At 38.4% G+C, this 15,857-nt stretch overlaps 1 protein-coding gene across 1 annotated transcript in view; it reads right to left on the bottom strand.

The window, feature by feature from the left end:
• Nucleotides 1-2,801: 2,801 nt before the first annotated feature.
• Nucleotides 2,802-15,857, bottom strand: part of LOC139725298 (GPI inositol-deacylase-like) — a 48,458-nt gene continuing 35,402 nt past the window's right edge. Inside the window, exons 15-21 of the mRNA XM_071636387.1 lie at nucleotides 9,155-9,248; nucleotides 7,906-8,002; nucleotides 7,235-7,408; nucleotides 6,304-6,505; nucleotides 5,532-5,767; nucleotides 4,316-4,423; nucleotides 2,802-3,366 (exon numbers count right to left, since the gene is read on the bottom strand). Coding sequence (XP_071492488.1) covers nucleotides 3,222-3,366; nucleotides 4,316-4,423; nucleotides 5,532-5,767; nucleotides 6,304-6,505; nucleotides 7,235-7,408; nucleotides 7,906-8,002; nucleotides 9,155-9,248 — 1,056 coding nt within the window. The 3' untranslated portion in view covers nucleotides 2,802-3,221. The remainder of the gene's footprint in view (nucleotides 3,367-4,315; nucleotides 4,424-5,531; nucleotides 5,768-6,303; nucleotides 6,506-7,234; nucleotides 7,409-7,905; nucleotides 8,003-9,154; nucleotides 9,249-15,857) is intronic.

Here is a 15,857-nt window from a genome sequence, read left to right on the forward strand (position 1 = left end):
GAATAAAACACTATACATCGTTGTAACTTATACTTTACTTCAGAAGTAAACTAATTTGTTTTATTTTTGTTTGTTTATTTGTTTGTTTTTTTGCTTGTGCACACTTAACTGCTACAGTACTATCTGTGCCACAACAAAAAAAAGTGAAGAGTATAGTAATATTGGCCACACTTTCTGTCCAACTCCATCGGCATCACATCACATTTCTTTAGCATTCATTCTCAGATTCCAACTTTCATAGATCGACCACTATATGTTTTATATATTTGCAATATTCTATGTATGTCTCCTAGCTGGATATCATGTATTTCATTTAATTTTGCTATATTTGATGTATTTTTTTTTCATCGAGAAATTTTATGAAAATAAATTGAAATTGAAATTGAAAGCTTATAACATGGTTATAATTCAGTGCACTCCTCACATCGTCACCACCCCCAGCATAATTCAATTCTTGGCGGCAAACCTTTCAAAAAATGCATAGTTGGATTTTTTTTTTTCTTTTTGTTTCAGATTTTCATACCAAAAAATGATGACGTCCACAAATGAGTCAGTTTGAAACTGAGAAATAATAATAGTAATAATAAATCAACCAACCATCAATGCTGATAGGAAATGTATGACACATATTGAATATCATTTTAAAAATATACATTCTTACAATTTCACACACCTATGCACACACACACACACACAAACGTTGGATATTTGTAGCATTCTTCTAAATAGCTAGACTTGATACACAATGTTCCATGAAGTATAATAAGTATTCCACCTCCCATGCTTTGAATCTAATCTACACTAAGAAATTATGAAAAATTGATATACATCATTTAATATACTTGCTCTCATGCTTACTGTCCAGAAAAAGGCAGAATCAACTTCTTTATTTAATAAAAAAAGACAATTTAAATACTAATGCTACATTTCTGAATACTGGTAGTCACCGGAAAAAATGCAAGAATGCGCTCTATGATGCAAGATATGGTGGAAATTTTGAATCAAGGCAATTCGATTTTGAAGGGTAACAGACTAAATATATGTATCACTAACATTCACAACAATGATTCCCTTTGAAAATAAGTGTACGCTTTTGAAACAAGGTTACAAATTCAAAATTACTTGCAAATTAGTGATAATCAAAAAAGCTTCAAACAATAAGAAGCTAGTCGCCTTCTAAATTTTCACCAAATTTCTTTCTGTGAGTGATATTTGGAGATAAATATATAAAGAAGGTGCCAAACTCTCGACAAAAAGAATCTGTCAAATTGAGACCCCCCGCATGACGTTTGGCATATAAAGGGGGGGGGGGGGGGCTTATACCCTTATAATGACAGTTACATGAAATCATCCATCATATGGATGATGGATGGAAATTGAATATCTTTTACATTTCTCACAGACAAATAGTATAAACTGAGTGTACAGTGGCATATTTGACACAAGTTATTCTTAACGATTCATGTCATATCAAGATACCCGAAGACTTGGAGGAAATTCTGGCTTTCAACCACTAGTACCTGCACTACACCACTACAATATATCCACATATAAACAGCAACTTCAAACTACTGCAGCAGTAGCACTTAAAACCTACAAACTAGTTGGCTGTTGCAACAAACAGCTAAAGTTATGGTCAATTTCCAACCATGCTACAAACACATTTATATGAAGGCAAACGTTTGCACAGTTGGCCAAGTCAGCTTGATGAACAATGACAAACATGTAAACTGGTACATGTCAGAACTGTTCATACATTATGATACCCTTGGGACATTGAACCTTGCTGATCATTGAACAGTAGAGGGCAGCAAACCAAATACACAACCACACACAAATGGAAGCCATTAGGTTGGAAACTGAGAGCAATTATATGTCATTGACTACATCACCAAATAATGTTGAACAAAACTAAAATGACAGTTTGTTATGCAAAAATGGCAGCTATTACAACCAGTATTAGCTGGGAAATCTAATCAAGAAGTGTTTTGCCTTGGCTACATCATTCCATATTCACCAAATATCTGGCATAACTCAACTCATGCACTGGTTCTGAAAGCAAAGGTTTGGGCAAATATGTGTATATATCACTTAATTCACACTTGTAAGCAGTAGAAGTGCTGGTACTACTAAAAAGCAATGATAGCGATGAAGAACTGATCACTTTAATAAGAAAAAGAAAATCTGTCACCACAGACAGTCAGTAAAGAAAGTCATAGGGCAGAAATTTGACAATCTATTATAAAGCTGGAAATTTAAGAGGAAAATGATAGGCGGTGGATAAAGAACCCAACTGATGTGATTCTGGAAAATAAGAACTATATGCCAACTCAAGCACATATAAATAATCAGAGTGGGACATTGAAGTATTTTGTAAGAATTAGATTTGATATGTTGTATACAGCATACACTGGAAGCTATATCGTGTGGGATATGCCAGACGTACAAGAATTATACACTGGATTAGCCATGGCAGTGAAGACTATCATACAAATATTGCCCTTTTTGAGGTTTTATTTGACACTTGCTGTCCTTTAGGAGTTATATTTCCCCAAGAGAATACAATTTCCCCAAAGTGCTCAGCGCTGAGGGAAAATATTGTCTTGAGGGAAATATATCTCCCATAGGACTATCAAGCGTTATATTACAATGCTAGACAAGGCAATATCTATCATATTATATGGTCTATATAAATATGCATCATTTTGTTTTAGACCTGCCAAATAGCAGCCAGTCAAATTCTGGAATTACATTACCTGATGTGACATCACTGCAGGCAATATAATGATTTCAATCCTCGCTGCATTAGTTACGTGATTGCATCATGACCAATCACAAACCAGCACTTATAGTTGTATGTAGACCATTTATTTTAGGATAATGTAACAATTTTTTTTTTTTAGTTTGTAGGCTACCATAGTGAGTTCAGCACAGTTGGTTCAATTGCCAAGACAACTACAATGTACACTTGATTGAGTATATAAGGGATGACTGCTTTATATTTGCCTTCTTTGATCTAGATAGTATTCTTTGCCTTGTATGAAATGACACATAGTGAAAGCATATGGAGCATACAAGGAAAATTGGCTGTCTGGTCACGAGATGATTAATCAAGTCTGCCTCCACGGTTGGACAGAAGTTGAGCTGGCACAAGATCCCTTTTTTATGCATAATATGGGTGGGGCACCAATTATTTGCAGGTAGGTACGTAGAAGGCATCATCAAGACGAGAAGACCTGATTCACGGCTACCAGGAGGACGGTGGCAGCGATGTAGTAGGAGAGGCGGTACATCGTGTCCATGCCGAAGAGCAAGGCAGCCACGCAGAAGACGTGGACGGTCAGGGCTATCGCTTTGGTCAGCGGCCTGAAAGGAATGAAGGACCGGTCATGAGGGTGTCAGTGGTGAGATGTGAGATGTGATCTTTGATATTTTATATCTATTTATTTCTGCAATTTCATGACAAATACGTAATATACAAATACATTTTTCTTTCACATTTGAAGCTATGTACAGTGGCTATTGGCTGGAATGTAAAGGGAGATCTCCGCAGAAATGGAACGGGTAGACACGCCCACTCATAATTGGTCCCAAGTCAATGATGTATATGTATGGTAGGATATGGGTATTCATACTTCATATTGATCCCAAATTTCCTGTGAGGTTTTGGTGAAAAAATAAACTGTATACGCCGAATATTTCCGCGAAATTCACGATTCGGATGCTATTTGCGAAATTAAAAACACGCAAAAATATTGACTCTGTATGCGTCTACATTTCTCCGTTCAGCGCAGGACTCCACGATCGCGAATTTAACCACTCGCGAAATCGTCAGGAATTCCCGATTCGCGAAAATTTAGACTCGCGATATATATGGCGTATACAGTACTCTGAATCTATGTCAAAACAGTACTGTAACTTGCTCTCAAAGGTTTGCTGAGATTGATTATTCTCAAAAGTTTGCCTTTATAACTTTATGTATGCAGAAACAAGCCATTTGTGGTTGCATTCATTTTTTGTTCCCTGGGAAAATATGATTTGACCTGAGATAAAGTTTATATTCAAGTGTGAAAGTTACTAGTAATTGTATCAGTACTTAATAATATGCTTTCAGATTCTCTAAATATTGTGAAGATTTAGCATGTGACTTTTGTGATTATTGCATGAAGTTACATTAATTGATCCTATGAACTTAGGTATCATGCCCAAACTCTTACTGGCTCTTTTTCAAATGATGCAATTTACATCACAGACCAATGTACAAAGGGAAACAAAATGGCTACCCATCTGTTGGCCTGCAAATACTAGTACTCACCCTTTCTTGGGAACCGTGTAAGCTGGGTCTAGGAGCACAGAGAGAGCAGCTAGCACAACCAGGGTGGGGTACAGTGCTGGATCTCTATCAAGGTTGTAAACTTCACGTCTGCAATGATGAAATGGACGTTAAATTTACCCAGAAGGCTTTATCACTACATCAAAATCAACATATCAATTTCTGGTACTTGTTTGGTAGTCGTTTACATTTACACTGTATACAAAAGTATGCACTCTCATAGTTTCTGCTACACAATAAATAATTCCTTCTTAGTTTCTATGTAGTCTCCATAAAGCCATTCAACACTTTACAAACTTTTTTCTTTTCATCCTGATAAGCTGAGCATGAATCACAAGAAAGCAAATTTTTCCATTGAATAATATTCCATGAGTATTTTTGGTGTTTATTTGTACCTACCCACTCTGCACAAAATCAAAGGGGAGAGATTGATAGGGCAATAACTGGAATGTGTATCATATCTTTATCCAAATGGGCTGCATCACTGAAGAGATACTTTTTTTCAGGTGATGAAGAAGCTGTTCTTCTGAGAATCAGACAAATGGTGAAACATGTCAATGAATGACTAGACGTAGGTAATTTGAAAAGTTATTCAACTGAATGCACAAAGAGAATGCAATCTTTTTCGTTTCTACCTACAACGTCAACCTTCTTTATGTTTGTCATATCCTCCAGCACAGATATGTCTCTTTGGAAGAAGACACTACAAAGAATCTCTATTTTCTTCTTTTGTATGACACACAAAGCATTATCATCACACGCCACACAATATCACATGAAACGCAAAGACTGAAAGCATCATCACTTTTCAGTGGGATTGCCACATGCCTAGCAGAATAGCGCACACTCGGTAATGCCGTGGAAAAGAAAAGCATTGTTTCCTTGCGTCATCATTGAAAATAGCCATGTGGCGACATTTACCGTCACCAGGAACGAAATGACAAAAAATTGACAATATAATTGCAAGAGAGCCTTCATACATTAGACAAGCATGTCCTTGGCCAAATTTAGAGCTTTATGCCTTCCTATCAGTACTATGATGGTATGTCCAAGTTTGTTGACATACTTGTTGACTTTGACACACAATTTCATTACTGCTGTTTCTTTTTAACCTGACCTTTTTAGTTACAGCTGTAAGGAAAAGCCGGCACACCAATGATGTTCTGTTTATGCTGTACTTTCAGGTACCCAGTCTTACCTCATATTTTTCACCCACACAGCTAACGACGGTACATTGAGCAGGGTGAGCAGGAGCAGTAAGATCATCACAGAGAAGTGAAAAGAGAGACTGGTGTTTGCCACATCTAGTGGAGTAGGGGGAGCTGCTTCCTTGTCAGATGGAGTGGATCCATTCTCCTGAGATTTGGCATCAGTCTCTGCGGTCTGCTCCTTCTCCTGCTGTGAATCTTTGTCCTGTTCTGAAGTACTCTGTGACTGAAGAGACAGTAGAAAAGAAACAACAAATGACCTCCAATCCCACAACAATTATCCTAAATACAACTGTTCCCTGGAAAATTTTCCCCCATAACAAGACTTGCTCAAAACAAAGTGTCCCTTATCAAGAGATATGATAAACTTTCATATGTGTAAGTCACACTTGCATTATGTAGCATCCCCAACATTTGACCCTTAAAGCCTGAGGTTAGATAGTTGGAGTCTGCTATAAAAAGGGCGAGTTATCCTGGAGTCCAATTTGCACAATAGATATCACACTGACAGTCTGGAATAGTCTTGTGAATACTTTATACAGTGCACTCCCGTTATAATGGACACGGTTATAACAACATTGCGATTACAACGAAATAAAAATCGAGGTCGCAAAATTATTTGCTCTATGTTTTTTCATTGTTTATTTGTTCGGTCGGTCATTACCAAATTTTGATATAACGAAAGAAAACTGTCGGTCCCTAGGACTTTGTTATAATGGGAGTCACTGTATAAAGTGACATCTAATCTCCATGGCAACATACCAGGTTGAGGCAGGTCTTGAGGAGGTGGGCTCTGGCCTGGAGTGCAATGACCTTCAGGAGGTAGAGCACGGTGAGGATGATAAGCACAAGGGTACTGGAGGCACCAAGGCACACCCCACTCAGTCCTCCCAGGATGGCGTAGAGCAGCAGGGAGTAACCAAGGCTTCCGGCAGACTGGTCGCTATCCAAAGCGATGCTGGTGCTGGTGGGCAGGAGATGGGTTTAAGGAACAGTTAAAGTGAAATCACATATGGGGCACAGGATGCTACATGCAGGCTATAATGTACAGCAAGAAATTTTTGCAGCAAATTTTCAAGAATTGGAGCTGACGGCCTTTTTTGTAATTTCTGGTTTTACAGTCGTAATCAGCCATAGTTTTGGACTGGTCTTAATTGAGCCTGAGCTGGTACGGGTATCTTTGCATACAGCTATGGATAATTCATAATCTACATGCATTGAACAGAGGAAATCGTGCAGGAAGAAAAAAAATATATCAAAAAGGCTTAGCAGCTGTACCACTCGCTCTCACTTTCATCCGTTTCTGGCAGTGCTCTGTGTGGCGAGTTAACCTCATTCCTCAGCCACAATGCCTTATCTAAAGGCTAGACCAAAGATGGTAAAAATAAAACACACACACACAAAAAAACACCCCAAACAAACCAATAAACAAAACGAAACAAAAATATCACACACTAAAGGAATTTTGTTTGCATACTTTCTGTCTTGGACACATGTCAAGACGATTTGTTACAAATTCTTTAATTGGAAAAATGAGAAAAGAAAATGGGATTCCATCGGGATTCAAACCAGAGACCTCCGGATGCTAGCCCGGTGCTCTACCGTCTGACCTATAGAAAGCCCTAGATATTTCTGCACAATTTTCATAAAATCACCTGGCAGCAAGTCAAAGCACACATAAACAAATACTTACCCTTTGAAGAGGGAGAAAAACCGGCCTAATATTTGCACATCCATTTCTAGGAGACCGCCCAGGATGCTGAGAATGCCGTACCCGAGCACAAAGAACAGGATCGGGAGGAGACCAAAGTTGATGCCTTGCCTGTCCAGAATGTTGAAGTCATGGGCTGCAGCCAAATCTGGAAGTCTGTCCAGGACATATAAAAGTGCAATAGCAGTGGGTCAGATGAACACCACACACACACTCAAAGAAAAAATATTCTTGAAAGGATTTGAACTGTAACTCTTTGCATCCAAAACATACCGGACATTGACTACACGTAATCACATGATCTGAAACTATGTTTGTACATTTCCTAATTGAAAACAATGTACATGAGTATGACAGTTGTGAAGCTAATTCAATTGATGCACACAGTCAACTGAGATGCCCAAATGCTTCTCATGCAATCCCTGTATCTATGATATCAGAACATGACCCTTCAATAAATTAAATAATTCTAATAAAATAAGATAATTGAATAAATCATAAATAAATTTTCAAGCGCTCTAGATACAAAATCACTGACTGAAGGTAAACCATGAAATTTCTGTCTAATTGTTTGCTTAAAATTCAGTATATGTTTGGAAAAAGCTAAATGTTTATGCAGAGTGTGACGGCTGGGAATCCATCTTCAAACTCACATTCGTGGAAGTAGGGCTTTGACGAGTGCAACAAAAGGGGCAACCATGTATGGCTTGCAATGCGTCGACAGAATATCCGTGTACACTTCCAGTTTCTCTATACAAGGCAAGAAAACAAACAGATGAAACGAAATGATCTATTCTAAAATATATATCATCATGTGGCTGGGAGAATGATGCGAATGCATGTGTTTCACTGAAGGTGTGCCTGGAGAACGACATAAACACACATGAGGCGCATGTTATACATACGAGTCTCGCCAGAGTTGTGTTGTTCTCCCAGGCACACGATGACATTATAGAGTTAATGAACATTCACTCCTCTGAAATTAACAACACACAAATGAACATCAATTCAAATACTTGTAATCAGTTTTATATTCATTTTTTATCTTCTTTTTGAGATACAGTCTGTCACAATTCATAGATTTTTACCAAAAACTGGGCTACAATGAAAGTATATTGCAAAAGTGGAAATTTTTTGTGGTGTTGAAATTTTCACGCATTTCGCGCAATCAGAAACTACTGCGAAAATAAAAGCATGCGAATATTTTTGCTTGCCTTATTTTCCAGTAGTTGATGTCTTGACTTCGTGGAATTAAAAACATGCAAAATTCTTCTTACCTTGCAGGGCGTGAACAATTAGTCGCACAGAAATATCCACTTATACAGTAGCAGTAATATCTAAAACACACTACATACTAGACCATGGTTATGTTTTTTTTTTTCTTGTAGTAGGGATGCCTTGTACAGCAACACCTTTCAACCACTGAGGTTTGTACTGAAAAGGAGGGTGGATAACATAAGGTACTGCTGGCCTGAATGTGTTTTGTTTTTTCAGAACTTTTCCAACTGGCCTGGAATGTTAGTTGAGATTTCCACCAAATATCAAGAGGCTGTATGCAATCTACAGCATGGCATACACCATCCCAACCAATGGGATTATCAAAAGGCCCCTCCTGCAACAACATCAACATCAACAACAACAACAACAATAATAACCACCACCACAACAACAACAACAACAACAACAACAACAACAACAAACCTTAGTCTTTGGCATTGTAAAGTTCACATATCCATTTAATGATCATTTCTAGCGAATGGTCAGGGTGATAGTTTCAATACAAGACTGATCAACTCAGAGAATATAATCAAAATCACATGTGAACATGTACCTCTCTTTCAGAAGAACACTTCTTTCTTGCATCAACATGCCACACTGGCCAACAAATTAAGTTCTACTTACTCTTTGCATCAATGTTCCTCAGAAGGAAAGATACTGCCAGCAGTGCTACCACGACAACGAAACCTGGGAGCAGGGTGCCATAGAAACGCATCATCTGGGGGGACGAGGTGGGAAAATGAGCGATAAATGAAAATTGCTAGGGCATTATGGCAGCTCTGCAATCAAGGGCATGAATTACGGTAAAAGTGGAAATTTTCACGCATTTCGCGCAACCAGAAGCTAGCGCATAAAAAAAAGCACGTAAATATTTTTGTATGCTATATGTTCTAGTAATTAATGTTCTGATTCCACAGAATTAAAAACATGTGATATTCGTCTTACCCAGCTGAGTGTGAAATATTACTTAAGCACAAATATTCACTCTTACAGTAATATGAGCACAAAGTAATCTTAGGCTGAAACACAATTATCCCTGAAGGCTGGTGAGTGCTTTCAAAACTTATTTATTCAGTTTGTTTGTGAGCAAACAAAGGAAAATGACCTACAACTAGGTCAGAATACTACTGTATAAGCTGTTGTATTTTCATACAGATATTTTTGTGAATATTGAGGTGACAGACATTTTTGCGAGATGCTGTTTTTGCAAACTGTCACAGAGGCTGTCGTTACTGCACTATTACCCTAGCGCACAGCGACATTTTTGTGTGTTGTTACACTTGTGAAAATTAAACCCTCGTGAAAATAACAGCTCATTCAGTAGTACGCCAAGAAATTTGGAGATCGTGGCATTTAACTGAGAGGATTTTGTCTGCATATTTGTTCATTTCAGGAGTGGAAGACACCTCACTCTATCTCTCTCTTCGACATGCAAAGTCCCTAATAGCCAGAAGCCCCGCAAACGACGGTGATCCGTTCTGGTTGGGTATGCAAGAAATTATCACTTGACCGAAACCCTCCAACTCGACCACTGCTGCCCCTTTTGTCTGCTGATGATCTTCCAGCGCTCTGTTGACTTGTGAAATGGGTTGATATGGGCAACTGCAGGGGCTTGTGCAATATCCCTTACAAACCCTCAAACCAACAAAATATCCATCAAGGTCATTAAGCATCTTCATGTACTTTGCTCATGTTTTTTTTTCCCTCCAGAAGGCAAAGATTATTCTCTCTCCTAATCTTTCAGAGTTGAAGCAAATGGTCAGGATTCTCATAGGATCAGACGTTGCTTCAGAGAAGTTTGCTTTGAGGAACCATTTTTATGGCATCAACTGGGCCGTGCCTGGCAAAGCGAGCAAGATTTCATTAAATAGTTTGGAGCTTGGTTTCTTGAAAACGTGCAAGCTGCGACAAGATTTGATGTTTTGGTCGGTGAAATCAATGATGCACTGATGAAAAGGACTCAATATGTTTTGTTTGTTTTGTTTTGATTGTTCCATTCCATCTGAGAAGATGGCTGGATATCCCATATTCAGCTACACTAAGTTGGTCTTCCATGAGGTCCAGTTGGATGTGAGGCGGGACCACTTCACCGGGTTAAACACCCTGCTCTTTATGATGAATGATGATTTATGATGAAGCAGGATCTTTTACGTGCATGAGTTGTGACTCTCTCATACACAGGACCTCAATTTTATGTCCTATCCGATTGGGTTCTTCACTTTAAATTATGAACTCAGTACTATATGAACTTGGGTCACCTCATTAACCTTCAAACACTGGTGTTACATGAACTTGGAAGTTTTTATAATCAGCTTGATCCTCCTTCTCAAAAAAAAAAATGTAACTAGAAATGTCGCTATGGCGACTGATGCCTCCGCCATAATGCATGATTCTCCCAATAGGCGTATAGTACAATGTCTTCACAATGTGTGATCCATGACAGTTTCACATAACTGGCAAAATATTGAAATATTGAACTGGGTTTGCTTTAATTTTCTAAGAGTGCAGGTACACATATTTGGGGAATTGAGAATTTTTACTTGAATTCTGAAAGACCTTTTTATAAGTTTATGCATTGAGTAATTTCCAAGGTATGAAGAAAGAGTGTAATGACGGTACAAAATGGATTTTTTTTTTTTTTTTTTTTGGGGGGGGGGGGCATTGAAACCTGGCCTTTGACCCTTAACCTTTGACCTTTGACCTCCTGGCTGGAAATTTCCAAGAGAATCTCCATTAGGTAATGCATGTAATAGGTTTTGAAACTAATAATGCAAACATTGCATATACTAGTATATGAGGGAAATAGTAAAATTTTGAGGAGTTGAACTTGACCTTTGACCCCTGACTATTGACCCATGACCCCTAAATTCCCTAGATAATCCCTGCCAGTCAGTACATGCGTAAGTACCAAGTTCCACGAAGATATATTGAACCATTTGCGAGAAAAGTGATATTGCAACATTTTCACCTAACCTTTGACCTTTTGACCTTTGACCTTATGACATGAAACTCTCTCTGGAGAATCTTTACACAGTAGTACATGTCCACACCAAGTTTCAAGAAAATACCTTCGGGCATTGCATAGATATGGGGGAAATTGCAACATTTGTAGCATTTGACCTTGACCTTTTGACCTTTGACCTCTTGCCAATGTCACTAAAATCATATCAACTAATTGTCCCATCATACATCATCCTTGGACCAAGTTTGGTGAAAGCTGCTTCATCCAGTTTTGAGTTATCACGTAAACAGATAAATTTTAGGATTTGACCTTGATCTTTGACCTTTGACCTCTGTCTGATTTCACTGAAAAACTAATCAAGTAATTGTCCCATCATACATCATCCTCCAACAAAGTTTGGTGAAATTTACTCCATCCAGTCTTGAGTTATCGCGTAAACGGATACAATTTCATGATTTGACCTTGACCTTTGACCTTTGACCTTTAGCCAATTTCACCCAAAATCTAATCAAATTATTGCCCTACCATACTTCATACTTGGACCAAGTTTGGTAAAATACCAGTAAATATTACTCAAGTTATCTCGTAAACGAAAGCGGACGGACGGACGTACGGACGTACGTACGGACGGACAACCCGAAAACATAATGCCTCCGGCACCACTTCGTGGCGGAGGCACAAAAATTCATGCTTTCTTCAGTTGAAGGCCTCTCTTTACAACAACTTTACTTTTTTTATAAATCAGGCAATTTTCACTAATTGTAAACTACAGACCAATGTTTCACTGAGAACATCTAGCTGAATTTGTTTTGTTTTGTTTTTTGTTTTTTCAAAGCAATCAAATATCCCCATGGAATGATTGGTCATACCACATGTTGTATGTACCGGTATTTGTCAGGAAAAGGACAAAAACTAAGAACTATTTGTCAATTTTCTTTAGCCATCTTTCACGAAAGATGTTATGTGATTCAATGAATTGGCACCCTTTAATGAATAAAGATATCAATGGGTCAAGTTAGAGATATGAATAAAATTGAAAGTTAGAAAGTTTTACCTTGTACATATCTACATACACAAATTTAAAGGGCTTTCATTGTCAACAAGGAAAAGTAGAAATTACGCGGTGCATAATATATGTCCCCGCCGGAAGTAGCATTTTGTAGCAAAATGTGCAATATAAGTCAAAAACCAAGGTCAAAGGTCAAAGAAGTCAAAGGTCAAAATTCTGTGTAGAAGTTTTGAAGCCCTCACCTAGTGTCATCACATAAAGCAAACGGAATCGAAATCGGGTTAGAAATGGAGGAGTAGCATTTTGTAGCAAAATGTACAATATAGGTAAAAAATCAAGGTCAAAGGTCAAAGAAGTCAAAGGTCAACATTCTGTGTAGAAGTTTTGAAGTCCTCACCTAGTGCCATCACATAAAGCAAACGGAATCGAAATCGGGTTAGAAATGGCGAAGGAGTAGCATTTTGTAGCAAAATGTACAATATAGGTAAAAAATCAAGGTCAAAGGTCAAAGAAGTCAAAGGTCAAAATTCTGTGTAGAAGTTTTGAAGCCCTCACCTAGTGCCATCACATAAAGCAAACGGAATTGAAACTGGGTTAGAAATGGCGAAGGAGTAGCATTTTGTAGCAAAATGTACAATATAGGTCAAAAATCAAGGTCAAAGGTCAAAGAAGTCAAAGGTCAAAATTCTGTGTAGAAGTTTTGAAGCCCTCACCTAGTGCCATCACATAAAGCAAACGGAATCGAAATCGGGTTAGAAATGGCGAAGGAGTAGCATTTTGTAGCAAAATGTACAATATAGGTCAAAGGTCAAGGTCAAAGGTCAAAACTGAAATTCTGTGTAGAAGTTTCAAAGCTCCCATGTAGTGCTATCATATAAAGCAAACAGAATCAAAATTGGCTAATAAATGACAGAGAAGTAGCAAATTGAACATTTTGATCACACACGGACGCACACACGGACGGACGCACGGACGGACGCACACACGGACGGAGGCACGGACGGACGCACACACGGACGGACGCACGGACGGACGGACGCACAGACACACACACGTACGGAGCCCGTTTCATAGTCCCCTGCTCGAACTCATTCGGCGGGGACAAAAAGGAGAGCTATTGAAAAGGTTTGTCTCAGGGTCTAGGGTCTATTCATGGTTTTCATCACATCTACAATATCAAAATACAGTCAAAATTTTTACTAAATCTATCTGCATACAATGCAATTTATGTATTTGATCAAAATTGCTATTCAAATTTCAAATTATCTTTCTCTACCTGCATATAATGCAATTTATGTATGTGACCAAGACTGTCATTCAAGAAAAAAAAATTATATATATATATATATACATGTGTGTATATATACTTATCTTTCTCCCTCTCTCTCACCCCCCCCCCCCCCCCCCCCCCCCGCCCTTTCCCCCAATTATCTTTCTCTACTATTTCCCCCAATCATCTTTCTCTACTACTATGATCTTCCTGGCTATTAAAGCACGCATTTAGACCAGGCAAAATGTGCTGAATAAATATTGACGGACAAACAATACGTGTGTATGAATTGCAAAATGACATTTGCTGTCGACAATCATTACAATCACCATGTTCTTTATCACCCAGATCAAGCAATGAACCCAACATACCACAGAGTGCTGTCATAAGGTGCAGTCAGACTGGCAAGAGATCGAGAAGTTTAAGATCACAATCTTAAAGGACAAGTCCACCTTCATATACATGTGGATTGAGTGAAGGCAACAATATTAGAAGAACACATCAGTGAAAGTTTGAGGGAAATTGGACAATCCGTTAAAAAGTTATGAATTTTTAAAATATCTGTGTAGTCACTGCTGGATGAGAAGACTACTACAGTGTGTGATGTCACATGCGTACAACAATATAAGGAAAATAAAAAGAGAATTTCACAAAACTTTACTTTTTGAATAAAGTGGACATTTCTTCGACTTGTTACTGACGTATGATGAGGGTAATATTATTCCTCCCTGCCTCCTGAAAGAGAGAAGTCAAGTGTTCTTTTGTTATGCGAGAAAAATGGAAATATGTTGAATTTTCTTTATTCTTTCTTTATATCGTTGTACTCATGTGACATCACAATCTATAGTAGTCTTCTCATCCAGCTGTGACTGAGTAGAAACTTCAAAAATTCATAACTTTTGAACAGATTATCTGATTTTCCTCAAACTCTCACTGATGTGCTCTACTAATATTGCTGCATTCACTCAACCCACATGTCTATAAAGGTGAACTTGTCCTTTAAGGATTTTTAATCTCGAAGTTTTGTCAGTGTGACTGCAAACTTCCCACTCCAACTAGGGACATTTCCCCCACCTTTGCCAAACTTCTTGATCTTTTGCCAGTGCGACCGCTGAGAAACTGAAACTTCGCGATCTTTGTCACGTGACCAGTCAACCACCTGATTGCGGGCGGTGCCTCAAAAGTGCACGGCTACTGTGCTGTACAGGTGTTCATTGTTGCGTCACAATCACTAGCCATCAGACGGCATACTCTTTCTTTCTTTCTTTCTTTCTTTCTTGTGCATGCACACTAGTGACCCAAATTTTTCAATCCAAAGATTGAGATATTTGGCTGCCAGTGTGACCAGACAACAAAAGATCGCAAAGACTTCGCGATCTTAAACTTCTCGATCTTTTGCCTGTCTGACCACGCCTATGCAGTGTAACTTCCAGTAGCATCAGAACTGGTAGAAGTGGGCAGAAGAAGAAGATGAAGAAGAAGAAGAAGAAGAAGAAGAAGAAGAAGAAGAAGAAGAAGAAGAAGAAGAAGAAGAAGAAGAAATAATCCTTGGTGGTCCGGGATTGCAGCATTAATCGAAATCTCCATTATCACCCTCACCTGACACTCCAATTATAGTGACCAAACCGAAAGATCATGAGAGCTGGAACTACCATGGTTGATTGCAGAATCAGAGGGTACCGATTGTAAGGTACCCTGGTACTTTCTGTTAAACCGTCCTTCAGTTGTGTAAGGAGTACAAGAGGTTGCTATAAATTTAGAACTAAAAGAAGAAAGTGACTGACTACGAAACACATCGACAGGTTTATCAGAGTTGATGCTTCAGTAAATTTGCATGACTTGCATATAAAAGAAAAGAAAGATAGTGAGCTTCCTACCACCTTGAGATGGGGCCAATACAGAGGGCAAGAAAAGATCTTATTATGGACCAATGGAGAGGAACTGTAGGCATGGTCATTACAATCAAAAGAAAGTTTGGTTGTTGTGTTTTTTTCTACTCAGGCTTACAATGTCTGTAAATTTCCCTCGAGTTGTTGCAGTGAATTGCTGATGGCTGTGAAGAGGAAATTCCCCCTACACATTCATA

The sequence above is a fragment of the Diadema antillarum genome, unplaced genomic scaffold (genome assembly GCF_040938485.1).
Source record: "Diadema antillarum isolate AM-2024a unplaced genomic scaffold, OU_Dant_1.0 seq00000031_RagTag, whole genome shotgun sequence".
Taxonomy (NCBI): Eukaryota; Metazoa; Echinodermata; class Echinoidea; order Diadematoida; family Diadematidae; genus Diadema; species Diadema antillarum.